The sequence below is a fragment of the Cetorhinus maximus genome, chromosome 18, assembly GCF_964194155.1.
Source record: "Cetorhinus maximus chromosome 18, sCetMax3.hap1.1, whole genome shotgun sequence".
Classification (NCBI taxonomy): Eukaryota; Metazoa; Chordata; class Chondrichthyes; order Lamniformes; family Cetorhinidae; genus Cetorhinus; species Cetorhinus maximus.
In genome coordinates this window covers 48,826,071-48,853,970 of record NC_135896.1, presented here as the reverse complement: position 1 = coordinate 48,853,970, position 27,900 = coordinate 48,826,071, and the positions used below count along the sequence as shown (strand labels likewise).

The 27,900-nt window shown below is 39.5% G+C and overlaps 1 protein-coding gene across 11 annotated transcripts in view; it reads right to left on the bottom strand.

The window, feature by feature from the left end:
* Positions 1-270: 270 nt before the first annotated feature.
* ktn1 (kinectin 1) overlaps positions 271-27,900 on the bottom strand; it is a 114,686-nt gene continuing 87,056 nt past the window's right edge. For 7 of the 11 annotated variants that reach the window (XM_078562671.1, XM_078562669.1, XM_078562677.1 and 4 more), the window contains 6 exons: positions 26,147-26,230; positions 25,794-25,877; positions 24,491-24,574; positions 23,326-23,418; positions 22,320-22,457; positions 271-1,216 (listed from right to left, as the gene is read on the bottom strand). In XM_078562671.1, coding sequence (XP_078418797.1) covers positions 1,181-1,216; positions 22,320-22,457; positions 23,326-23,418; positions 24,491-24,574; positions 25,794-25,877; positions 26,147-26,230 — 519 coding nt within the window. In that variant the 3' untranslated portion in view covers positions 271-1,180. Of the gene's footprint in view, positions 1,217-22,319; positions 22,458-23,325; positions 23,419-24,490; positions 24,575-25,793; positions 25,878-26,146; positions 26,231-27,900 lie in introns of those variants that run through there. The other 4 variants (XM_078562676.1, XM_078562678.1, XM_078562675.1 and 1 more) reach the window with 3 other exon arrangements.

The following is a 27,900-nucleotide window of genomic DNA, read 5'->3' as shown; positions in this document are numbered from 1 at the left end:
AAATGTAACATTTTCATCCATCCACACATCTCAGTACTGCTATTTACCCCTTCTCACCCCAGTCTTCCTCCAACCCAAAATCACTCTGGGCAGGTTAATTTTGGACACCATTGCTTCTAAACCCCAGTCTACCAAGTGGAAGAAATCCACAGCATCAACATTTGCTGAGATATTTTGGTAACGACAAATTTCTGAACCCTACTGAATTCCAGATTTCATGGTAAACTTCCTCACTACACTAAAGAACAAAGTGACCATTTCATAGAAAAACAAGATGCAAATGAGATTTTATTTTTTCCCCTCATTTTTACATAGGACTTATTTACAGTTCATAACTTTTTATTAAAATGGCAGCTCCTTAAATGTAAATAGTTTCAATTCTACTTTAAAGAAAACAGTAAAATATCAAAGCAGCATCAATTTGAACTGTTTACCCCTTTTTTCCCCCCCATAAACCATTTTTTTTAAACTAGCAGCTTGGGTATGTAGCCACAAATGCCTCCAATGCACCACAGGTCAACTGTATTTCAAGCCCACTGAACAGGAAAACGGTTTGTACCGTTAAGTCAGCAATAACTGAATATTCAACATTTATTGTAGAATGTTACTATTCAACCCTCAAAAAGGGACATGTATAGTAATCAACTGACATACTGCTGTCTACATTAACATTTCATCAGGCCACACAGCAGTAAAAACAGTAGTGCTTTACTGAATGAAGCTTCAGTCTTTTGGCTGAGAAACAAGCATCCCTTTATTCAGATTAACTCTTAGAAAATTCTTCAGATTTTCTATGTTAGCGACAATATGGAGTGTTTAATGCTGAAAATTAACAGATTACCCCAAAAATCTAATTTTAAACCCAAAAGTAAATGTGCCACTAGAATTATTTTTAGCTCCTGGTTCTGCCCAAATTATATTTGCTGGTAATCAACATTGGCATTTAGCAAAAAATTTAAATAATTTCTTTGCATTTAGGAATGTACAGACAGGATACCATGTTTTATAAAACTAAAAACTTTCAAGCCGCCTACAATATTTTTTGAATCAGTAGTTTAATCCAATATTTAAAAAAAAACACAAAAGTAAAGCTCTATTCAGTGTTTGACAATTAAGAAGGGCGAAAAACATAAATAAGGCTTAGATTTGGCAAATCAAGGTGCAAACCATAGCACCATCTTCAAACAGAAGCTCCTTCCTTCAGCACTTCAGTTACCTAAAAAGCAAATGAAAATAGGATCTTAGCAGTTACTTCTTAAAGTTTTACAGGACAATTTTACAGGACGCATGATATGCGAATAAAGCAGCAGACTCAACCCATGATTTCATAGAGGTGAAGTGTCAAAGCATTGATTTCACAATTATTACTGGGGACAGAGTGCAAAAACCCACCACCATATTTAAAATTTCTAAACAGATTCACTAGACAGGTTCATCCAATAAGGAGTGCATACTCCTGTCACATTGGAACTTGCCCCATTTATTCAAGTCCAGAGAACTTGGCACAAATGAGCTAGAAACAAGGCTTAGGAACAGGCTTAAGTGGAGATACTGTTAAAGACATTAGCTAGCAAAACCACAGTCTACCAGCACAGAGGACTGTTAAGTTTTCTGTCAGTTGACCAGCCAATTCACTTGTCGGATTACCTGGAGTTAGAAGGGTCTCAGCCCCACTGACAGTTTTATTACTCCAGATTCCATAGGTGAGCCAGGCTGCTGGTCAATTATCAAAGGACTCCAGGTCTCCCCATTTCAGGTATCAGATTACAGAGCTTGCCCCCAAGGATTAACTTTATTCCAAACATCCATCATCAACATGTCATCTTGGACTACTGCAACCCGAAAGAGACTTCTTTTCCTCTTCCCTCCCCACCAAACCATAGTCCCCGATTTGGTCATGAGGAACCAAAAGCATGGGTTTGAGCACTCATTAGGCATACAAGTATCAGCAGCTCACAAAGCAGTACAATTCACCATCTGACCCCAAAATAGAAAAATCTGTTCCATTTTATAAACAGAAAAGTAATTCCAGTCAAGATAAATTTCAATTACTCTCCAAAGGGAAGTTCTCCACGTAAAAAAGGTTTTGGTAATTAACACATGGTAGGCTCATGACTACAGCACGTTGAGTGCATGGCTCAAAGATTGGTGTGGGAAAAAAAATGGGGCACTGCTACCAGTACTGGGCAAAGCAGCAGCTGTTGGGAGGACCTTCACCAGAAACATGCTGGCAAATCATATAACCAGGGCTGTGGAGGGCACTTTAAAATAAATATGGTGGGTGGGGTTGGGGAGGTTTCACGTTAAAGGGAGATTTGGAAAATTAAAGAGAAAGGACAAAGCAATTGTGCAGGGTAGCGATGTGGGTAATAATAACCAGAAGTGACAGGAAGGACAGAACCTACAAAACAGAGTGCACCAGCAAATAAGGTAACTGTAGGGAAAAATGTAAAAAGACAAAAACTTTAAACAAACAATCACAATCACTAGAGAAGTGCAAGGAAAACTAAAAACACTAAAGGCTGAAAAGTCCCCTGAAGCTGATGGCCTGCATCTTAGAGTCTTAAAGGAAGTGACTGCAGACGTGGTGGGTTCATTGGCTGTATTCTACCAAATTTCCCTAGATTTTGGAAAGGTGCCAGCTATTTATCTGAACGTACGGAGCATTTGTAACAAGATGGATTAATTGATAGCACAAATAAGAAATAAATGAATATATATATGATAGCCAGAGGCATGGTTGCAAAATGACCACTACTGAAAATGACCACTTGAATATTCAAGGGTACCTGACATTTTGGAAGGACAGGAAGAAAGGAAAATGAGGTAAGATAGCTCTGTTCATCAAGGATGAGATTAGTACAATGGTGAGAAATGATCTTTATTCGGAGGCCCAAAATATAGAACCAGTTTGGGTGGAGACAATAGCACAGGGAAATAGGTCATTGGTGGGATGGTTTATAGGCCACCTAATGGTATCTACACTGTAGTAGAGTATTATTCAAGAAATAATGGGATCTTGTAAGCAAGGTATTGGGAGATTTTACAATCTACATTGAGATTGAACAACTCCTCCAGGCTACTTTTGCCAATTTGATTTGTCCAGAGTGTATCCAGGGCAATTTCTTAGAACTATATGTTCTGGAACCAACCAGGGAACAGGCTATTTTAGACCTGGTAACACCTAATGAGACAGGATTAATTAATGGCCTCATACTGGACCTTCTAGGTAAGAGTGATCATAAACTGAATGTGAAATTTGTCATGTTGAAGGTGAGAAATTTGGGTCTGAAACTAGTATCTTAAAGGTAATTACAAAGGTGTAAGATTGAGTTGGCTAAAATGGACTGGGTAAATAGGTTAGAAGTTAATGCAGTAGAGAAATAGTGACAGACAATGAATGAGTGTTTCATGACACTCAAATTCCATTAAGAAAGGATGCACCATCCATTGTTAACTAAGGAAGTTAAGGATAGTATCAAATTTAAAGAAAAGATGTCCAATGCTGCAAATACTGATAGCCCAGAAGATTAGGAAATATTTTTAGAAACCAGCAAAGGATGCCTCAATAAGAATAAAGGAGGGAGAAACTGGAGTATGAGAGAAAACTAGCAAGAAATATAAAAGACAGTAAAAGTTTCTACAAGTATATAAAAAGGAAGAAAATGGCAAAAATAGGAAATTAGTGAATGAGGCTATGGAATTAATAATGGGAAACAAGAAAAGGGCAGAAACTTTGAATAAGTATCTTGTATCCATCCTCACAGTATAAGACACAGAAAGCATCCCAAGAACAGTAGAAAATCAAGAATCAAAAGAATGGGAGGAACTTAAAACAATCACAAACATTTCAGAAAACATGCAAGGAAAACTAATGGGACTAAAGGTTGACAAGTCCTTGGGACCTGATGGCCTGCATCCTATGGTCTTAAAGCAAGTGATTGCAGAGATCATAGATGCATTGGTTGCAATCTTCCAAAATTGAGTGGATTATGGTCCCAGTGGATTGTAAAATTGCAAATTTAATACCACTATTCAAGGAGGGAGACAGACAAAGTAGGAAACTATAGACTGGCCTAACATGTGTCATTAGAAAAATACTTGAGATCCATTATTAAGAAAGGAATAGCAGGACATCGAGAACATCACAATAAAATCAAGCAGAGACAACATGGTTTTGTGAATGGGAAATTGTTTTTGACAAAATTTATTAGAGCTCGAGGATGTAACAGTCAGGGTGGATAAAGGGAAACCAGTAAATGTAATGTATTTACATTTCCAAAAGACATTCGATAAGGTGCCACATTAAAAGGTTACGGTGTTGGGGCAATATATTAGCATGAATAGAGAATTGGCTAACACAGGTAACAGTCGGCAGAAATGGGTCATTTTCAGGGTGACAAATTGACCAGTGGAGTGCCACAGGGGTCAGTGTTGGAGCCTCAATTATTTACTATCTATACTAATGACTTGGATAAGCCAACTGTATTCTAGCCAAAAGCAAAATATTGCGGATGCTGGAAATCTGAAACAAAACAGAAAATGCTAGAAGAACCCAGCAGGTCTGACAGCATCTGTGGAGACAGAAACAGAGTTGATGTTTCGAGTCCGTATGATCCTTCTTGAGAGCCTTCTGAAGGGGCATATAGAATCAAAACTTCAACTCTGTTTCTCTTTCCACAGATGCTGTCAGACCTGAGTTTTTCCAGCATTTTCTGTTTTTGTATTGTAGCCAAACTTGCTGACGATACAAAGATAAATAGGAAAGCAAGTTGAGAGGAGGATACAAAAAGCCTGCAAAGGAATATAGATAAGTTAACTGAGTGGGCAAAAAACTGGCAGATGAAGCATAATGTTGGAAAATGTGAGGTTCTTCACTTTGGCAGGAAGGAAAAAGCAGGTTATTTAGATGGAAAGACTGCAGAATGTTGCACTACAGAGGAATCTCTGCAGGGCGCACAAGGAGACAGGCGAGTGGGACAGAGAGTGGGTGAGTAGCGAATTCACGTAGGAATTCAGTGCACTGTGGAAAGAGAATAATTTCAATGTATACCACATCTAGGTTAATTGAGTAATTTAATTAAATTAATTAAATAACATAAGTAGCAATGGCAGGACAGGTGTTATGCTGAAGCTGTGGAATGTGGGGCCTTTTGGACACCAAGACAATCCAGGACAAACACATCTACAGAAAGTGTAAGCAGCCTGAGGAATTCAGGATCAGGATTACTGATCTGAAAGCCGAACTGCAGACACTGTACAACATAAGGGACGGGGAAAAATACTTGGGACACTTTGTTGCAGAAGATGGTCACACCTCTTAAAATATGGTCATCTGTTCTGGTCAGCAGTGAGGGACAGGAGGATGTGGCCGTGAGTGAGACAGGTAACGGAACCGAGCAGATAGTACAGGAGCCTCAGGGTTTGCAAATGTCAAACAAGTTTGAAGTGCTCACAAACTCTGTGGACAAAAGCAAGATCTGCAAGGTGGATGAGCAGGTTTGTCATTGCACCATGGTACAAAAAGCCATTCAAGTAGGGGAAGCAAACAAGAATGTAGTAGTAGGGGATGGTTTAGTGAGAGGGATTGACACTCTTCTCTGCAGCAAAGAGCGAGAGTTCAGAAGGCTGTGTTGCCTGCCTGCTGCCAGGGTTCAGGACATCTGCTCAGGACTGGAGAGGATTATAAGGATTGGGTACTGAACATTGAGGGGTATATGACATTCAAGAAGAATAGGAAGCTAGGTAAAAGGCGGAGGGGTAGCACTGTTCATCAACAATGGCATTTATGCAATAGTTATGCAAGATACCTTGGTTCAGGAGATCAGGATGTAGAATTGGTTTGGGTGGAGATAAGGAATAGTAGGGGAAAGAAGTCACTAGTGTGAGTGGTCTACAGGCCCCCTAACAGTAACCACAATTTAGGACAAAATGCACATAAAATATTGGGTGCTTGTGACAAAGGGATGGCAATAATCATGGATAACTTTAATCTAGATAAAAACTAGAAAAATCAGATTGGCAGTAGCTTGGATGAGGAGTTCATAGAATGTTTTTGAGGCTGTTTCTTAGAGCTGCACATTCTGGAACCAGAGGGCAGGTTATATTAGACTTGTGACTGAATTTTGCGCTTGTCAGACGGGAGCGATTGGCAGGCCTTGGAGCGGATGGGAAACGGGCCCCTGACTACGATCGATCCCTCGACCATGATTTCACGTTGGCTGGCCAATTAATAGCTAGCCAGCCAGCATGAAACGCGCCAAGGCAGGCTCAGCACTGCCGGTGGGGCGGGAAGAGGGCGGGCGCTGACCTCACCGCGGGTACTGGCGAGTGCTTTCACCGAGCTCCCTGAAGGCAGGCAGCTGCAGGCCTCCAAATAATAAAAGAAAGCACAAAAATGCTGCAAAAAAAAAATGTCCATGCAGCACAATCAAGCACCTGAAACCATACCTCAAAAATGCTGCTCCTAAGTATTTCCTTTTATTTTATATCCTAATGGAGATTTCATCCCGCCCTTGGATGAGGAAAGCATTAAAACGTGAATTCTGCCCACCTGTTTTGCCTGTGCGATGAGCCAAAAATCGCACGGGGATTGTAAAATTGCGGTCAATAGGTTTTTTAATGATCTTAATTGGCCCTTTAATTGTCGGCAGGCACTGCTCCAACTCCCAGGTGTGCCTACTGACATCAATATTGCACACGTGCGCGATGACGTCTGGACACACGCCTGACATCTTTTCATGCAATCTTACGTGCATTTGGGTCAGGCATGCAGCTGGCCTCAGGACACAAGATTCAGGCCTTGGTATTGTGTAATGTGAGAGTATTAATTAATGACCTCAGTGTAAAGGCACCCGCGACCACAATATGATTGAATTTTACATCCAGTTTGAAAGGGAGAAGAGTGGGTCTAAGACTAGTACTTTAAACTTAGTTGTCCTTATTTATGAAAACTGAGCTAGCTGAAGTGAACTGGGATGCTAGACTGGGGGAATAGATCGATGGAGAAGCAATTAAGGGGATATTTCCGAATACTCAAAATAAGTATACTACTGTAAAGAGAAAAATTCTAAAGGGAGGACTCACCATCCGTGGTTAACTAAAGTAGTTAAGGAAAGCACCAAACTTAGGGAAAAAGCATATAACTGCACATCAAAGGATATTGTAGAAAATAAATGCTCATGGTGTAGGAGTAACATATTAGCTGGCTGACAGAAAACAGTACATATATGGGTCTTTTTCTGATTGGCAGATGTAGCGCATGAAGTCCGCAGGGGTCTGTGCTGGGGCCTCAATTTTTCACAATTTACATCAATGACTTAGATAAGGGGAGTGAAGGCACGATAGCTAAATTTGCAGATGACACAAAGATAGGTAGGAAAGTATGTTGTGAAGAGGACATAAGGAGGTTGCAGACAGATATAGATAGGTTCAGTGACTGGGCAAAGATCTGGCAGATGGAGTATAACGTGGGAAAATGTGAAGTTGTTCACTTTGGCAGGAAGAATAAAAAAAGCAGAGTATTACTTAAACGGAGAACAGCTGTAGAATTCGAGTTGCAGATGGATCAGTATGCGAGTGCATGAGTCACAAAAGGTTAGTATGCAGGTACAGCCTGTAATCAAGGCGGCTAATGGAATGCTATCCTTTATTACAAGAGGTATTGAACATAAAAGTAAGGATAAAAACAAAAAGCTAAAAGCTAAAAGCTACTGCGGATGCTGGAAATCCAGTAAGGATGTTACGCTTGTTATACAGGGCATTGGTGAGGCCACATCTCAAACACTGCAGTTTTGGTCTCCTTATTTAAGGAAGGGTGTAAATGCGTTAGAGGCGGTTCAGGTGGTTTATTAGATTAATACCTGGAATGAGCGGGTTGTCTTATGAGGAAAGGTTAGACAGACTGGCTTGTTTCCACTAGAGTTTAGGGTGACTTGATTTTTTAAAAATGCATTCATGGGATGTGGGCTTCGCTGGCTGGGCCAGCATTTATTGCCCATCCCTAGTTGCCCTTGATAAGGTAGTGGTGAGCTGTCTTCTTGAACCGCTGCAGTCCATGTGATGTAGGTACACCCATAGTGTTGTTAGGAAGGAAATTCCAGGATTTTGACCTAGCAACAGTGAAGGAACAGCAATATATTTCCAAGTCAGGATGAGGAGTGACTTGAAGAACTTCTAGGTGGTCGTGTTCCCATCTATCTGCTGCCCTTGCCCTGATGGTAGTGGTCGTGGGTTTGGAAGGGGCTGTCGAAGGAGCCTGAATTCCTGCAGTGCATCTTGTAGATGGTACACATTGCTGCTACTGTGCATCAGTGGTGGAGGAAGTGAATATTTGTGGATGTGATGCCAATCAAGCGGGCTGCTTTGTCCTGGATTGTGTCAAGCTCCTTGAGTGTTGTGGGAGCTGCGCTCATCCAGGCAAATGGGGAGTATTCCATCACACTCCTGACTTGTGCCTTGTAGATGGTAGACAGGCTTTGGGGAGTCAGGTGGAGAGTTACTCGTCACATGATTCCTAGCCTCTGACCTGCTCTTATAGCCACAATATTTATATGGCTAGTCCAGTTCAGTTTCTGGTCAATGGTAACCCTCAGGGTGTTGATAGTGGGGAATTCAGTGATGGTAATGTCATTAAACATCAAGGGGCAATGGGTCGATTGTGTCTTGTTGGAGTTGGTCATTGCGTGACACTTGCATGGCGCGAATGTTACTTGCCACTGTCAGCCCAAGCCTGGATATTGTCCAGGTCTTGCTGCAATTGGACATGGACTGCTTCAGTATCTGAGGAGTTGCGAATGGTGCTGTACATTGTACAATCATCAGCAAACATCCCCACTTCTGACCTTTTGATGGAAGGAACATCATTGATGAAGCAGCTGAAGATGGTTGGGCCGAGGGCACTACCCTGAGGAACTCCTGCAGTGATGTCCTGGAGCTGAGATGATTGACCTCCAACAACCACAACCATCTTCCTTTGTGCTAGGTATGACTCCAACCAGCAGAGAGTTTTCCCCCTGATTTCCATAGACTCCAGTTTTTCTAGGAGGGCTCCTTGATGCCACACTCTGTCAAATGCTGCTTTGATGTCAAGGGCAATCACTCTCACCTTAAGTATAAGGTCACTTTAAGTATGAGGTTTAGAAGATCCTGAACAGTACTGAAAGTATAAAAAGGACATTTCCTTTTGTGGGTGAGTCCAGAACTAGGGGGCACTGTTTTAAATTTAGGGCTTGCCCTTATAGGACAGGTGGAGAAATTTCTGAAGGTTGTGCAACTTTGTAACACTCTGCCTCAGATGGTAGTGGAGGCAGGGTCATTGAATATTTTTAAGGCAGAGGTGGATAGTTAGGCAAGGGAATCAAAGGTCTTTGGGGGTAAATGGGAATGTGGAATTCGAAACACAAACAGATCAGCCGTGATCTTAATGAATGGCAAAGCAGGCTCGAGGGGCTGAATGGCCTACTTCTAGTCCTATTTCATGTAAGTTAGCATGGAGGTACAGCAGGTAATTAAAATGATAAATGGAATATTAGCCTTTATTGCAAGGAAGATGGAGTATAAAAGTAGAGAAGTCTTGCTACATCTGTATCGGGGCATTGGCAAGACTGAACTTGGAGTACTGTGCACAGTTGTGGTCTCCTTACTTCAGGATGGATCTATTTATATTGGAGGCAGTTCAGAGAAGGTTCACTAGGCTAATTCCTGGGATGAAGGGGTTGCCCTTTGAGGAAAGGTTTAACAGGATGGCCCTATGTTCATTGAATTTTAAAAAAAATGAGGGGTGGTCTTATTGAAACATACAAGATCCTGAGGGGTCTTGACAGGGTAGATGCTGGGAGGGTGTTTCCTCTCATGGGGGAATCTACAACGAGGGGGACACAACTTAAAAATAAGTCACCTATTTAAGATGGAAATGAAGAGGAATTTCTTCTCTCAAATGGTCCTTATTTCTTCGCCAAAGAGCAGTGGAGACTGGATCATTCAATATATTCAAAGCTGAGTTAGACAGATTTTTGATCTACAAGGGAGTCAGGGGTTATGGGAGCAGGCAGGAAAACAGAGTTAAGGCCACAATCAGATCAGTCATGACCTTACTGAATATCAGGGCAGGCTCGATTGGCCATATGGCCTGGTCCTGCTCTTATTTCTTATGAAATTATGAGTCAGCAGCTGGATAGCAAATTTGGCAAAACAAAAAATGAAGCAGAAAAAAAAAGAGTAGTTAATCAGATTGGAGAAATATAGTTGTGGAACAGCACTTTCTATCAGAACTGGGAAAACTGTTATTCATAATTTACATCAATGATTTGGATTTGGGAATTATTAAACTGGAGGGTATAGCTAAAACAGATGAAGAATGCAACATAATCCAAGACAACATTAGAAAAATTGCAGACTGGGCAGTTAAATAGCAAAATGAACTTTAATAGCTACATTTGAGATGATGCATTTTGGCAGAACAGACATCACAAACAGGAAATTTAAAAAATGAGTGGGGTGGAAAAGCAAAAAGATCTGAGAAATGGTTGAACAAATCATCAAAAACAACTTTGCAGTGCAGCAAAACAATTAAAATGTGAACAAAACTAGAATTTATTTCTATGGGCATTAAATTTAAAAGTAGCAGAGTTTTGGTCAATTTGTATGGGACCCTGGTCAGGCTATAATTACAGAGTACAGAGTAGAGTTCTGGTCTCCACAGCATAAGCAAGACAGAATTGCTGGAAAAAATGCAGAAAGATTTACAAGGATAGTATCAGAAATGAGAGATTAAAGCTGTTGGAAAAGCTTGAACAGTTTGGGGCTTTTTTACTTTAGAAAAGGAACGACCCAATAGAGGGCTTTAAAATTATCAATGGGTTGGATTAGATGTGAAGAGAATATTTTCATTCGTGGGGGAAGCCAAAACTAGGGCCATAGATACAAGATAGTTATTAATAAACTCAATACAGAAATAAGGAAGAACGTCTTTACTGGGTGAAACTCACCAACACAAGCGGTTGAAGAAACAGCATAGATGCTTTCAAATAGAAACTAAACATGTTCGTGAGCAAAAGGAAATAGAAAGACATGCTGAAAAACTGAGGGGGGAATAAGAGGTTTGCATGGATTATAAATACCAGCACAGACTAGTCAGGCGGAATGGTCTTTTGCTGTGCTGTTTAATCTATGCAATAAATTAAGAGAATTTTTTAAAGCAACTTTCATAAGTTTCCACGACTATGTTCAGGCATCTTAATCACATTATCTGGTTTATTTTCTTCTAGCAGAGCTGATCACTAACACAAAAGGATCATGTATTTCAGCAAAAGGTAAAACATTTGCATAATTCTATAGCTAAATAGAAAATCGACAATTGAGCGCCCAATGATATCCAAAGCAATAGAAGGTGAAACAGCACTGGGAAAATTAAGCTGTAACACTAAGATTAGTTGCAGTGTATAGTATATGAACTCAAGCACTATACCAGGATTGCTAAAACTTGCAACAATAGCACCCACTTCTTACCCAGTGCTCCCGATTAAACCAATTCCTAAAATAGAAATAAATGCGCTCTTAAGGGGCTGTCCATTGAAGCAGAGTAGCTTACATTAGATTGCAAAAATTGCCACATAGGCATGACGTTTAAGTACTTTCTAACAGAGGCTGCCAAAAGCACCCAATGCAATGGATCTGGCAGTACTTGATTAAATAAAAAAAGGTCCTAAATCAAAGAAACAGCTTCAAAAGGGAAGTTAATTTGCTGTTTTATAATGTTGTTGCCGTAAGCTCAGTTGCTAAGTGCCAGAACACAGAAATTTTTTGACAAGGTTATCTTCAATCGTGTTTGAAGAGGTGAATAATTTTGTTTAATTTCCATGAGACCATGAAAATATGAATTGAAACATGAAGTCACATTCTTTATTTAGTAAAAGTGATGCTCAAGAGTCCAGCACGAGAACAGATGTTATATTTCAAATAAAGCAACAGAAATAAAATTGAAGAAAACACAACAGCCATAATTCTCTTTTTGCTGTGGGAAGGGGAAATGAAAGAGGATACAGTGATGATTAGGTATCCTTAAAAAGGTACTGTTCAAATCTGAAACAATTAGTTGGCTGCATTTGATAGACATGGTTGGAATCATAAAAAAGGAAAGAACAAGTTTTATTCAGGGTGCAAATATAAGCTTGGAAAAACACTGGTTAGGCCTCACTGGCATACTGTGCCCAGTTCTGGGTGCCAGATTAATCTCTAATACCTTCACATTTTTCCTAGAATTTAGAAAATATCCACAAGAATGGTTCTGGGGATGGGGAACTTCAGTTTCGAAGACAGATTGGAAAAGCTGGGACTGTTTTCCTTGAAGAGAAGACTGGGAGGTGATTTGATAAAGGTTATTCAAACTCATGAGGTGTGTGGACAGAGTAGATAGAGAAAAGCTGTTCCCATTGGTAGTAGGGTCATGAACAAGAGGACAAAGATATAAGGTAATTGGCAAAAGCAATGGACACATAAGGAGAAACTTTCATGTAGCAGGTGGTTAAGATCTGGATTGAACTGTCTGAAGTGTGGAGACTGGTTCAATTGAAGCATTCAATAGGGAATTGGATTATCATTTGAAAAGCAAGAATGTGCAGGGTTACAGGGAGAAGGCAGGGAAATGGCATTAGGTGAATTCCTCATTTGAAGAGCTGGTACAAATACAATGAGCCGAATGGCCTCCTTCTGTGCTGTAGGCATCATGATTCCATGAAGCAAAGTTTGAAATAGTATACAACAGACTAAAGGCAGCACAAAGGAGGAGCTAAAAAATGTAGGCCACCTGAACCTCGAGCATTCTACATAATCATAGCTGATCATCTAATTGAACTCAGCTTTTCTATACCAACCCCATATTTCGTTATTCCCTTAAGTCCAAAAATCTACTGCTTTCAGTCTTGAATAGAGTCAATGACTATGCATCCTCAGACTCTGTGATTAGGGCTTTCCAAAGATTCACAACACTTAAGTGAAGAAATGTCATCTTGGTCTTAAATAATTGACGCCTTATCCTGAGACTATGAGCCCTAGGTCGAGATTCTCCAGTCAAAGGAAACAAAGTCTCATCATCTACCCTATCAAGCCCAACAATTCTATATGTTTCAACTTGATCACCTCTCTTTTCTTCTAAGCACAAGAAAATATACAACCTCTCCTCACAGGACTACCCTCGAATCCCAGGAATCAATCTCGTGAATCTTTGTTGCGACCCCTCTAAAGGCAAGTGTAGCCCTCTTTACGTAAAAAAACCAAACTGTACACACTATTTCTGTTGTCTCGCCAAAGCACTACATAATGGCAGCAAGATTTCCTTAGTCTTACACTTCAGCCCCCTTGCAATAAAGGCTAACATTCTATTTGCCTTGCTAATTGCTTGCTTTGTGTGCATGTTGTGTTTGTATAAAGGAGCCCAGAAACCCTCTGAATATCAAACTTACTAACCTAACATTTTTTTTAAAAATCTGCTTTGCCATTTATCCTATCAAAGTGGATAATTTCACATTTCCCTGCAATAGACTCCATCTGTCACTTTCTCGCCCACTCAAAGTTGTCTATATCCCTTTGCAGCCCTCATTGCTGCTTATTTTCCCACCTAGCTTTGTATCGTCAGAAAAATTGGAGATGTTACACTCGGTCCCTTCATTTAACATACTGATGTAGATTGTGTGAAGATGGATGTTATTATGTTAATATTTTTTGGGAATATGGCAGTGTTCTGCAAAGGAAGCAGTGTGTGTCCATAATTAAGCAAACTGGGGCAGGGGGGTGGCCGGGGTGGGGTGTTGGTTAGTAAAGACAGTTTGTCTGTGGGAACTGAGAGATGAAAGGTAAAGGTGCTTGATGCATGCTTTTGTAATGAGAAGCTATGGTGAAGTTGGGCTTTCAAGTGACTTGGTTGGGTTTTAAACATTTGCATTAAGTGATGGGTAGGCACTTGGCTTTTCAGCTATTAAATTTCAAAAGGGAGTTTAGAAGTGACAAGAGGCTTCCACAACTTACAAAGATTACATAATTAGACAAAGGAAGGTTGTTAAATGTTATATGACCCAAAAGTAGAGGCAATAGGAAAACATGAAAGATTTTTATATTCGGAATAGTTGAGTTAAAAGAGGTGTTTGAGAACAATGGAATCTAAGATGAAAGGGGAAAAGATATTTAAGAAAAGGTGCTTAGTTGAGTTGGGTTGGCTGTGTGGGGGGAGATGTCCTGAGACCAGCTCTGTGCTGAGGAAAAGGTGTGAAATCAGAAGCAACCATCCAGTTTTAAGCCAGAAAAGTCTGTTTCAGAAAGCAGGTTGTTTGAATTTTTTTGAATTTCCACAGCAGACTGGAAGAGTATGAGAAGTCATGTGGTATACCTTTTGCTAGAGTGACATCAGTTTTTGCCTTGAGTAATATTACTGGATTTTTTATGGTTAAAAATCTAAGGGAGCTGTTGCTAAGTAGTTTACTTGTGTGTTTCTGGGAATGTTTTGAAATAAGGTTTTAACTGTAACTTTAATCTTGTGTGGTTAAACTTTTTTTTTTCTTCTTGTTAATAAACCTTATAATTTTAAAAACCTAAAACTGCTCCTGGGATTCTGTGCTTCTAGATCAGTAGTTCTTTCCCTCATTTTCAAAATCCAAAAAAAAGTCATGATCACTAAGACAAGTTTCCCTCTGGGATTTGGCTTGCTCAGCAAACAACAGTGGCTATGGTTGTAACAATTATAGCTGAGGCCCAAGAACTGACATCATAGCACCCCAACTAATTACAACCTGTCAACCCAAAAATGACCGATTTACTCTTAATCCATGTTCAGTCCTAACTAATCCATTGCCCATTTCATGAACCTAATCCTGTGCAACAACTTTGTGTGGCACCTTACTGAATGCCTTTTGCAAATTCAAATATACTCCATCCAGCCAGTCTTCCTAATCTACCCTGCTAATTACAAACTCAAAAACTCGAATTATGACACACTGCTTCCCTTTCATAGAACTGTTGACTCTGCCTAATCATATGATTTTCTAAGTGCTTTATTAGCATGCACCTTTTAACAGATTGCACCATTATCCCTACAATTGATGTCAAGCTGACTGGCCTATAAATTCCCTGTTTGACTAGCAGGATTATGTTTGCTACTTTCATATCCATTGGGACCACAATTGAATCTATAGAATCCTGGAAAATCAAAATCATATCCACTAACTCTGTCACCACCTCTTAAAATCCTCAGATGCAGGTCATCAGGTCCAGGAATTCTGTTTTTATAACAAAGTGCTGGAAAGATTCAGCAGATCTGGCAGCACCTGTGGAGAAAGAAACATGGCTAAATTTTCAAGTCCGATATGACTCTTCTTTGGAAGATTTCCAGTTCCAAAGAGGAGTTATATTAATTTTGAAACCTTAACTCTGTTTCTCTCTCCACAGATGCTGCCAGACCTGCTGAATCTTTCCAGCACTTTGTTTTTATTTCAGATCTCCAGTATCCACAGTATTTTGCTTTTATTCCAAGGAATTGGTGGCTTTTAAGCCTATTAACTTGTTTTTTTTTACTCTATTAATGTAGTTCCTTACTCAATAGATCCTTAATTCTCCACTATTTCTGTTATGGTTTTTGTTTTTTCTACCGTGACGACAGATAAAATATTTAACATCTCTGCCATTTCCTTATCACCCATTATAATTTCTTCTGTGTCTGCCTCTAACTGATCCACATTTACTTTTGTTAATCACTCCATTTTTACATTTTGTAGAAGCTCTTACAACTTTAAAAAATTATTTCTTGCTAATTTACTCATGGTTTTCCTGCTCTTATTAGGAAATATAGATAGTTTAAGTTATATTGGTATTTGTGGGTGCTAAACATTAAAGCTAAAACTCATTCCTAAGTTTGATTTTATTTGTATTTCTGCATCTGTGTGTTAAGAAAGGTCAAATGGAATACTAGTTCCACTTTAAAAGGTACCTGCATTTCTAATGAGAGTTTACAACTGTAAGAGAAGTTAAGCAAACACAATAGTTGAAAAACTGGGCTAGCATTAGGGGCCCAGAGCAGCAAGTTCCTCCCACAGACAAAAAGAAACAGCAGTTTGATTTGAAAGCTTTTGAGTTCAGTTGGTTTTGAAGGCAGATGCAGCCTAGAAGGCTCAGATAACCAGTTCCAAGCTAAGGTTGACTGAAAGGAGCTGCCAGGAAGAAACTAAGCAAAGGGGACAGTTAGCCAATCCCAAGCTAAAGAAGAAAGTTCCCAAAAATCCAGGAGAGTGGAACAGGAGAAAGTCCCAAGACAACCTTCTAGTCAAAGCAAGACAAGAACCTGGAAAAGGTCCTGTTATGTGGAAGTGAAAGTAAGGAGCAGAGAGAAAGGGTCCAAGCTTCAACCTTAAAAACAAATAAAAGCTTGTGAAAAGTCAGAAGGTCCAAAGAGACAACTGAAGGCCTGTAACTTTTTGCTATGGGCGTGTGAAGCAGTGGTGTCCTGTTGGCAGCCGAGTCAGTGAAAGAGAGTGCGTGGAAGAAAGTTTGAATGCATGTGGTGACCCAGGGGAGGAGAACACCAGAAGGAGAGTTCAAAAACCCTGGAGCTGAACCCTTGCAGAAGGTGTCTGAGAGAAAGCATTGGTTTGGGAGAAGATTCCAAAGCAAGTTCTTGGTGTGAAAGACAGAGTTCAGTGAGGCTGGTTGGCTCACGGTGGGACAAGCATCTGGAGCTGGGTGGAGGATGGAGTTTAGGAGTGATACATAACATCTAACTGGGGTGGCATCTCACTTGGTTTCAGAGTGTGGTGTGCCTGACCACAACACACTAGTGGTTTACATGGACTTTGTACTTACTGTGGGCATTAGTGTATAAGATAGCTTTTGTAACTTGTGTTATCCTTACAAATCTGTATTTATCAGTAAAGGTATAGTTGTGGGTGAAGGAGTATTCTAACATAGTTCATCATTTTGTGTTTAATAAATGTTTTTTGTTAAAACCTCATTAGCTGACTCCAGTGACTCTGTTCAGCAGCCACTCTCCATGTAGCCAAACAATCAAACAAAAATTTTAAAACGTTAGAATATATCAAGCTGGGTTCCACCCTGGGATCAGGCTTGTCCAGTGGAAGCCTCAGCTAGGGATCATAACACTATCAATATCTTATAATTTCTAAACCCTTGTAATCTTGAAGCTTACTACTCTTCTTTGGCTATACTGGAGGCATCTTCTTTTAATCAAATGCTATCCTTAATTTCTCCAATTAGCCATTGTTGGACCACTTTTCCCATGGAGTATTTATTCCTCAAAAGATTACAAGTCTATTGAGAATTATTTCTTTAATTTTTCACCATTGTTTATCTACCATCATGTCTTTTAATCTAATTTATCGATCTACCTTGGCCAACTTGCCCCTTATTTACATAATTTGCTTTGTTAAAACTAAGACCCTAGTTTTGGACTAGCAACACTTTCAAACTTGATATGAAATACTGTATAATGACGCTTGCCCAGAAGATTGTTTGTGATAAAAAGGTAATTATTTAACCCTGTTTTATTACACAATACTAGATCTCAAAATAACCTGCCCCCCTAGTAGTTTGTAAATCAATATGTTGAGAAACTATCTTGCATTGCATGAACCTGTCTGCCAAACTACTTATGCCAATTTGGTTTGTCCAGTTTATAGTACTTGATCTTTCTGTTCAATTAAACCATCTTTAGTCAAATGTAAATGTGTTTTCTGACTATTCAATTATAAATGTTGACTGAGTGAATTTATACATGTTGAGCCCTTTGAAGCAATGTTAGAAGATACCTGAACAAAATTTTACTGTATAGCTACACAAATTAATTTAAGCTCACATTATTGACTCAGAGAAGAAGAAAATAAGATAGGTGGTCATTCGGCCCTTCAAGCCTGCTCCACCATTCAATACTGATCCTCCACTCAACGCCATACTCCCGCTCTTTCCCCATCCCCTTGACTCCTTTAGTGTCTAGAAATCTATTTCCTTTTTCAATATATTCAGTGACTTGGCCTCCATAACCTTCTGTGGTAGAGAATTCCACAGGTTCACCACCCTCCGAGGGAAGAAGTTTCTCCTCATCTCAGTCTTAAATGGCTTACCCCATATCCTGAGATTGTGACCCCTTGTTCTAGAATCCCAGCCAGAGAAAACATCATGTCTGCATCCAATCTGTCCGGCCCTGTCAGAATTTTATACGTTTCAATGAGACCCCCTCTCATTCTTCTAAACTCCAGTGAATACAGGCCTAGTTAATCCAATCTCTCTTCATACAATAATCCTGCCATGCCAGGAACCTTTGTTGCACTCCCTCTATGGCAATCCTTTCTTAAGTAAGAGGCCAAAATTGCACACAATACTACAGGTGTAGTTTCAACAAGGCCCTGTACAACTGCGGTAAGACATCCTTGCCTGTGCTCAAATCCTCTTGCAATGAAGCCAACATACCATTTGCCTTCCTAATTGCTTGCAGCATCTGCATGCTTGTTTTCAGTGACTGGCGTACAAGGATACCGAGGTCTCTTTGTATATCAACATTTCCCAAAATCTCACCATTTAAATAAAACTCTACCATTCTGTTTTTCCTACCCAATAACTTCACACTTATTCACATTATACTGTGTCTGCCATGTATTTGCTCGCTCACTCAACTTGTCTAAATCATCTTGAAGTCTCTTAACATCCTCGTCACCACTCACATACCCACTACGTTTCATGTCGTCAGCAAACTTCCAAATGTTACATTTGGTTCCCTCATCCAAATCATTGATATATATTGTGAACATCTGGGGCCCAAACATAATCCCTGTGGCACCCCACTGGTCATCACCTGCCACACTAAAAAAGGCCCATTTATTTCTACTTTATGTCTGGTCTGTTAGCCAATTCTCAATCCATGCCAATTTATCACCCTAGTCCCATGTGCTTTAATTTTGCACACTAACCTCGTGTGGGTCTTTATCAAAAGCTTTCTGAAAAACCAAACACACCATATCCACGGGTTCTCCCTTATCTATTCTGCTAGTTATGTCCTCAAAAAACTTCAGTAGGTTTGTCAAACATGATTTCCCTTTCATAAATCCATGTTGACTTGGTCTAATCCCGTTGATATTTTCTAAGTGTCCTGTTATCTTATCCTTTATAATACTCTAGCATTTTCCCTACAACTGATGTTAGGCTAACCAATCTGTAATTCACTGATTTCTCTCTCCCTCCTTTTTTAAATAGAGAGGTTACATTTGCCACCCTCCAACCTGCCAGGACTGTTCCAGAAAGTATAGCATTTTGGAAGATGACAACACATCCACTATTTCCACGGCCACTCCTTTTATGCCCTGGGATGTAGGCCATCAAGCTTTAATTTCTCCAGCACTACTTTTTTTTTAGTAATATTAGTTTCCTTCAATTCCTTCTTCTCACTAGACCTTTGGCTCCCTAGCATATCTGGGAAGTTATTTGTTTCTTTCTCTGAAAGCACAGAACTAAAGTAGCTGTTTAATTGCTCTGTCATTTCCTTGTTCTCCATTCTCAATTCTCCCATTTCAGACTGTAAGGGATCTACATTTGTCTTCACTAATCTTATTCTTTTTACATACTTATCGAAGCTTTTACGTTCCTTGCAAGTTACTCTCATACTCTATCTTCCCCTCTTAATCAATCTCTTGATCCTCCTTTGCTGAATTCTAAACTGCTCCCAATCCTCAAGTGTGCTACTTTTTCTAGCAACTTTATATGACTCCTCTTTGGATCTAATGCTATCCTGAATTTCTTTTGTTAGCCATGGTTGGGCTGCTTTTCCTGTTGTATTTTTGCGCCAAATAGGAATGTATAACTGTTGCAATGCATGCATTCGTTCTTTAAACATTAACCATTGCCTATCCACCGTCATGCTTTTTAATGAAGGTCCCCAATCTATCTTAGCCAACTCACTCCTCATACCTTCGTAGTTTCCTTTGTTTAGATTTAGGACCCTAGCTTCAGATTGGACTACTTTACATTCCATCCTAAAGAAGAATTCTATCATATTATGGTCACTGTTCCCTAAAGGACCTGCACAACAAGATTAACTAACCCCATCTCATTGCACAATACCAAATCTAGGATAGCCTGTGGCCTAGTTGGTTCCTCGACATACTGGTCTAAAAAAAAATAATCTCGTACGCACTTCAGGGATTCATCTGCTACAGTATTGCTACTAATTTGGTTTGCCCTGTCTATATTAAAGTCACCCATAAAAACAAAAAAACTGCGGATGCTGGAAATCTAAAAACAAAAAACTGCGGATGCTGGAAATCTTGCCATTTTAACACTCCACCCTGCTCTCTTGCCCACATGTCTGTCCTTGGCTTGCTGCATTGTTCCAGTGAAGCCCAACGCAAACTGGAGGAACAGCACCTCATCTTCCGACTAGGCACTTTACAGCCTTCCGGACTGAATATTGAATTCAACAACTTTAGATCTTGAACTCCCTCCTCCATCCCCACCCCCTTTCCGTTTCTTCCCCCTTCATTTTGTTTTTTCCAATAATTTATATAGATTTTTCTTTTCCCATCTATTTCCATTATTTTTAAATCTATATCTTTTATGCCCTGTTAGTCTTTCCACCCCATCCCCACTAGAGCTGTACCTTGAGTGTCCTGCCATCCATTCTTAATTAGCACATTCGTTTAGATAGCATCACCACCTTCAACACCTCTTCGTTCTTTTGTCCGTGACATCTTTTGATTATCTGCTCCTATCACTGCTTGCTTGTCCCTACAACCACACTACACCCCCCACCACCCCCCACCCACCCCACCTTAAACCAGCTTATATTTCACCCCTCTCCTAATATTACTCAGTTCTGTTGAAGGGTCATGAGGACTCGAAACGTCAACTTTTTTCTTCTCCGCCGATGCTGCCAGACCTGCTGAGTTTTTCCAGGTTAATTCTGTTTTTGTGTTAAAGTCACCCATGATTACTGTAGCACCCTTGTTACATGCATCTCTAATTTCCTGTTTAATGCCATCCCCTATCTTTGGAGGCCTAAAGACAACTCCCACTAATGTTTTATGCCCCTTGCTGTCTCTTAGCTGTACACAGACTAATTCTACATCTAGATTTTGAGCCAATATCCTTTCTCACTAATGCACTGATTTCATTCTTAACTGAAACGCCAACCCACCTCCTTTTCCTTTTTTTCTGCCCTTCCTAAATATCGAATACCCTTGGATATGGAGTTCCCAGCCTCGGTCACCCTGCAGTCATGTCTCCGTAATCACAATCATATCGTACTCATTTACATTTGTGTATACCTTATTGCGAATGCTCTGTGCATTCCGCTGCAGTGCCTTTAGGCTTGTATTTTTAGTGTTTTTACACATTTTTTGTACTATAGCCCTATTTGTTGCAATCCTTTGTTTCCTCTGCCTTCCACTTTTGCTTTCTGCTTTTCTGTCTTTCATTTCTATCTTTGGTTCCCTATCATGTCTCCCCACTCAGGTTCCAATCACTCTGCCACTCTAGTTTAAATCCTCCCCGACAGTACTAGCAAATACCCCTGCGAGGATATTGGTCCTGATCCTGCTGGGGTGCAATCCGTCCAGCTCCAGTACAGGTCCCATCTTTCCCAGAATCAGTCCCAATGCCTCAGGAATCTAAATCACTCCATGCTAAACCATCTCTCCAGCTTTGCATTCATCTGCTGTATTCTCCTATTCCTGATCTCGCTAGCACGTGACACTGGAAGTAATCCTGAGATTACTACCTTTGAGGTCCTGCTTCTTAATTTATTTCCGAGCTCCCTATACTCTGCTTTCAGAGCCTCACCCTCTTTTACCTATGTCATTGGTACCATTACGGACACGTTCTTGGCTGTTCACCTTCTTCCTTCAGAATGTCCTGCAGCCACTCTGACATTCTTGACCCTAGCACCAGGGAGGCAACATATCATCCTGGTGTCACGTCTGCAGCCAAAGAAACGCCTCTGTTCACCTTACAATAGAATCACCCATTACAATTGCTCTCTCTCTCTTTTTTTCCTCTCCCTCCATGCAGCTGAGCCACTTCTGGTGCCACAGACTTGGCTCTTGCTGCATTCCCCTGAGAAACCTTAGACTTGACATTTCTTCAAGTACAGATGTATTGAATGTTTTTTCTGCCCTCTTATCCTCCATGTCATAGAGGCACCCAAAAATTAAACGAAACTATCTTGGCTCCTCTTTGGTATGCTAAAAAATAATAATTGAGGAGAAAAAAGGTCATCAAGTTGGGGGCGCTTAAAAACCAAGTCAGAAAATGGAAAGAATTCAATATTTATATTGTACCTGTTGCTCAAGCTGCAAAGTAACATGTTGAGAGTTTTCCCTTCCTTTTGAGAGCTGAAGAATCAGAGTTTTTAGTAGTTGCTGCAGTTGAATTATATTCTGATCTAGATCCACAGATGTTGTTTTCTTAGTATCTATCTGTTCCAGTAAAAAGTTATAATTAGCAAAGAGTTATTAAACTATGAATACACAATAGGTTCATTTCCAGTCAAATATTCCTGGTTATTTTGATATTCAAGATCTATAACAGTACAAAAGAAAGCCCACATTCTAGCAAGGTAACATGGGTTGGATACGAACATAATGAGTGAAACTCAGTTGTATAAACTCACAAGGTTAACTATTATTGTTACACAAAATTTATCACCATAGTTACTGTTAATTACAATCAGAAATTTTTCCTGCCCTTTTACCACCAAATGGCCTCCACCAAATGGACTGTAACAATTCTGGTTTTGTGATTACTATTAGGAAAAAAACCAAAATGTCCACTTACTTATAAAACACTTCTTATAAAGATCAGACCCAAATAAGCAGAAACAAATGATTGTTCAATTAACACCAACACTATGCTTTTTTGGTACAATATAATTGTTACAAATATATTTTCTGCATAGGATACTAAACAGATACTTTAAATGATCAATAGTTAATTTAGTTAACTCTGAATATGACTGCTTTCTAAGAATTAAACAACACTGATGTCAACTGAGAAATGAGGCCAGGGAAGTTACCCTGACAAACACAGCTTCGTTATCCATAAAAGCGAACAGTGAAATGCCTGCAGCAAAGATCAGACATAGGAAAATCTTGATATGAAGTATAAGCAACAAAACTTTCACAAGGCATGAGCTTAACTCGAATTCAATTCTGAGAAGGATCAACTTGGCTAGTCACCCATTAGCTTTACCAACGGTACTGACCTAAAAACAAAACTGCACCACTGTCTTTTATGCCATTCATCTGGTATGTTAAGCAAGTGTCATTTTGTTTTAATCATACATACCTTCACTTCTGAAATGTCACTATTATCTATGGCATTGCCATCTCTGCGGGTTCTTGCTATTTCTGCCTGAATAACTTTCAGTGATTCGTCAGCCTGTGAAATGGAACAATATTCTAAAACTTTAATAAAAGAAAGCTCTTAACATTTTTCATTTTTTTTACCAATGTTAAAAAGGAAGAGGTGTTATTACAGAATGTGAATAAGATTAGCCTGTTCAGTTACACATGTCATGCTTTCAGTCCACCAGAGTTCTGAAAGACTTGAATTGTGGGGAAAATTTCTGCTACAGCACATCTGCAGTGAGATCTAGAAAACAGAAGCGCTCTAATAAATCATCCCTCTTGCTTTTTCACTTCAAGTGGTGTTAATAAATGCCCTCTATGTAGAATTTATAGCAGAAACAGGTCATTTAGCCCAATTGGTCCGGCCAGTGTATATACCTCAGACAAGCCTGCTCCCACTCTATTTCATCCAACTCTTATCTGTATGTCCATCTATTCCTTTCTTCCTCGTGTACTTATTCAGGTGCCTCTTAAAGGAATCTATGCTATTTACCTCAACTACTCATATCCTGAGATCAAGTAACATTCTAATCCCAAGAGGTTTCACCTGAATTCTTTACTGGATTTACTATTTATAGCCCCTGGTTTTGGCTCTCCCACAAACCATCTTTACATCTACCTTGTAAAGCCCTTTCATAATTTTTAATGACATCAATTAGATCACCCATCTCTTGAGAAGAGCACAAAGCATGATCAGTCTTTTCTAATAGTTATCTCAGTTTTAGTACCATCCTCCTAAATCTGTTTTGCACCATCGCCAGTGTTTCTATGATTTTTTGTAATATGGAGACCAGAGCTAAACTCATTTGGCCTAACCAAGGTTTTACACAAGTTTAACAATTCCCCCATTTTTCCAATCTATCCCTCTAGAAACAAGGCATGGTGATGGTGCTTTGTTTGTATATTTTCTCTTATTTAAATGTTACTTCAGTTGCATCAAAGATTACAGTTTATGAACATATGATAAAACTGCAAACTAAATAGAAAAAAAATAAACATTTGGGTAGGCTCAACAAAAATGCTTATAATTTGATGTATACGGGAGGAGGTTTGTCTTAATTACATACATCAACATATTTGATGCAGCAAATACAGTATTTTACCTTAAACAGATTGGAAACCACATTCTGTGCCTCATTCTGTTCAGTCTTCAGTTTCACTAATGTTTCAGCTAACTGAGTTTTAAGCTGCAAATAAAAACAAGACAAATTTAATTTGGCTAATTTGTTTTATTTTCTGACAATTTTCTCCCTTCTCCTGCCTGAAGGCATTGACCCCTTGCTGAAGGAAGGTCTCTGGGTACCCAGCAACATTCAGTACTTGAAGTGACCATTCTTCTTATGTGACCCTAGACAGCAATTGCCAGTTTATTCAGGCTAGGGGAAACCATCAAAACAAACCTGGTTTGCTCCTCATGCTGTTCCACTTGTGTACTTCAAACAGAAGTTCCTAAAAAGCAGAAGTAATGGAAACCTTGTCTAATTTTCCCCACAGTAACTCAAGAAAAACTAAACGGATACACTATTATCCACACCCAATAGATTTGGAGATCAAAATCAGACAGACTCCCTTCCTAACACCACTGTTGGTGTATCTACACCACGGATTGCAGCAGCTCACTACTGCCTTTTCGTGGACAATCAGAGATGGGCCATAAATGCTGGCTTAGCCAGCAATGCCCACTTCCCATGAACGAATAAAAAATAGGCTAGTAAGATAATTGAAATTGGGGCCTTTCTGCTGTGTATGATTCCAACTACAGCTTTTAAAAAGCAAAGCCACAATGGGGAGCAAGCCTAAGGAGGCATCCAAGAGAAGCAATTATGTTATGCTTAATCAATTGCAGAAGCCTATTGAATTTATTAACGCCACATGTAGCAAAACTTTTTTTTTTAAAAAACAGCATTAACTAATGCTAATTGCGCAATTCTTAAATTCTAGTTATACTTTAGAATGAATTGTTGAACCCGAGAGCAATGCAACTTCATTTCTGTCCAGGCTTAATAATCCCTTAAATTGATTGCCAAATTCTACTTTACTTTGAAGTTCACTCAATTATCTTCTCCATACCAAAACAAAAACTTTAATTTTGATTAAACTGACGTTGCATTACATCTTGATTATATTAAATGCATTAATTTGAGAGAACGTTAGAGGTGTTAAGAGATGTGAAGCTTGCTTCCATTAAAAAAAAGTTTACACAGATGTCACAGGTTAATGTCTTGAAGCCTCATGAATTATAATACAAATTTATTCTAGAAGTTAGAAACGGCGAAAACACATTGGTCATTGGTGTATTAATTGAGGCAAGTTAGTACAGGACACACTGTGCACTATTGGCTGCTATAAAATTTAATAAACATCTTTTGGAAAAAGTACGAATAACAGTTGCAAGGAATTTCTTACCAAATTTAGTTCTTCATTCTGCTTTATTGCTTCAGCACAAGAATCATCAAGTTTTTTCTGTAATTCAGTCAACAGAACTTTAAGCTGAAATGAAGTTTAAAATCCAATTTAAACTGTCCTTGGTACTGTTACGCAAGTGTTTAAATTAGGCTAATAGATTGTTGAAGGCTTAAGACTTCCTGATTGTTGTGTGTTGGAAGTAACTTCTGAACAAAACCTTTTCTGAAAATCTAAGACCACCACTCATTCAGTTTGGTTTACTTTCCACAACTGCAACCCATAATTTTAAAGGATTGTTGCAAAGTTGTGAAAAATATCAGAACTCTAAGGTAGCCAATTAAAATAAGACATACCTCTCTGACTTCAGTTACACAAGTGGCTCTTTCCGATTCCACCTTTTCCAACTCAGATGCAAGATGATTGCTTCTTTTTCTAAGCTGCAAAAAGTAAATTAGATTGGTTTCAATAAGGGCAGCATGCATTTTAGGAATGTTTACTTACAGCAGGAGTGCAGAGTGGTCAATACCAAATAACTTTTGTGGCAGTTCAGTTCACTGCAAAATAGGTTTTTAATTACAAAAGGTGTAATTGTCTTGAAAACCATATGTTAAACAAAGAACTGAGAACTAATATTGAGGGCAAACTGCCTGGGCCCGACTGAGTCTAATGGGCAAGGAATCAAATTATTTCAGGTCATTGAAATCAGGAACCTTCAGATGATGATACATCTGAATAGCACAGGATGAGGCCTCAGTCCATCAAATTCATGTCAGCTCTCTGTTGGAGAATCCAGTCAGTCTCATTCCCCTGGTCTAGCCCTGTAGCTCAACTAAAATCCAAAAAAAAAAATACAGCAACCAGAATAGGAAATTTATCCCAATCCTTTTGTATTGATCATGAGTGCATTTATCTGCCTATCCATTTACATTCCTCAATCCTCCCTCAAACTCATTTAGGCTCAGCTTTACAAGAGCACAAATTCTTCATCAGGCTTGGCGTTTAAGTCAGCCTCAAATGTTGCACCAAACATTTCTGTGACAGAGATCAATATATACATCTCACCATACAATGCCATTTTGTTACCTAGTCCACTGGACACATGGTACAACTACGTTTTTAGTTGCTCTGCTCATCATTGCTTTGACTACAGGATTCTGGCAGAGTTTCAGAGTTTATTATTCAAACTCCAAGCACTCATTGTATTCTGCCAAGCTCTGCTTTAACCACTGCATAATTTCTAAATTAAAGAGCAACTCAATGTTTCTGCTACTCAGTTCATTTAATATAGACCCAATGAGTTCTACAAAAATTTCTATTTTGAAAGTACATTAGTCTCTTCCATCAACACACTCTCCACAATTTCCTCCGTCTTCCTTCTGAATCTCCATCTTTTTCTACCACCTTTTATTTCTCCCCTGATAAAATGCCCCAGTAGCTCTTTCCTCAATCTACTACTGTCTTTTTGTATTCTTACTCCCTCAATCTACTACTGTATTTTTGTATTCCTACTCTTCAGCCACTGTCCTAAGCTTAGGTCCACAATTCTAGGTTTGGATTCCCACTTCAGTAAAGTCACAACCATACTCTGTGCTCTTCCATCATTCACCAAAAGAAAAATCATCACTGCCTCCTTAAAAGTAGAAAACCCAACTGCCTTATCCTTCTTATTGACCTTCCCATCCAATATACCCATTGGGCTATACTTTGTACCAACTACCCAGCCCACGCCGCTGCAGTGACAGTGGGGCCATTACCAAACCATATCTTGGTCTCTTTCTTTATTGCTCTCTGACCTGCTCTGAGAGCACCTAACTTACCTCCACACCTCTTCTTTAAAATCCTCATTTCCTACCACCAACCTTCAAACCGTATTCTCAAATTTCCGATATCCTACTTCCTTTCCTGTGTCAGCAATGGGCAACTTCTACCTAGTGATGTCAGTTTCCAATTAAACTCACCGACTTCTCTCCTACAGATTTTACTGCCTTCTGCCCTCCCTCATCCTCTCCCTCCGTAAGGTTTCTTATCCAAATTCATGGCCATCCCTTTGACTTTGCCTTCTGACACTGCCTCGCTATGTCCATCCGATCCTAGAAAAAACTATTTG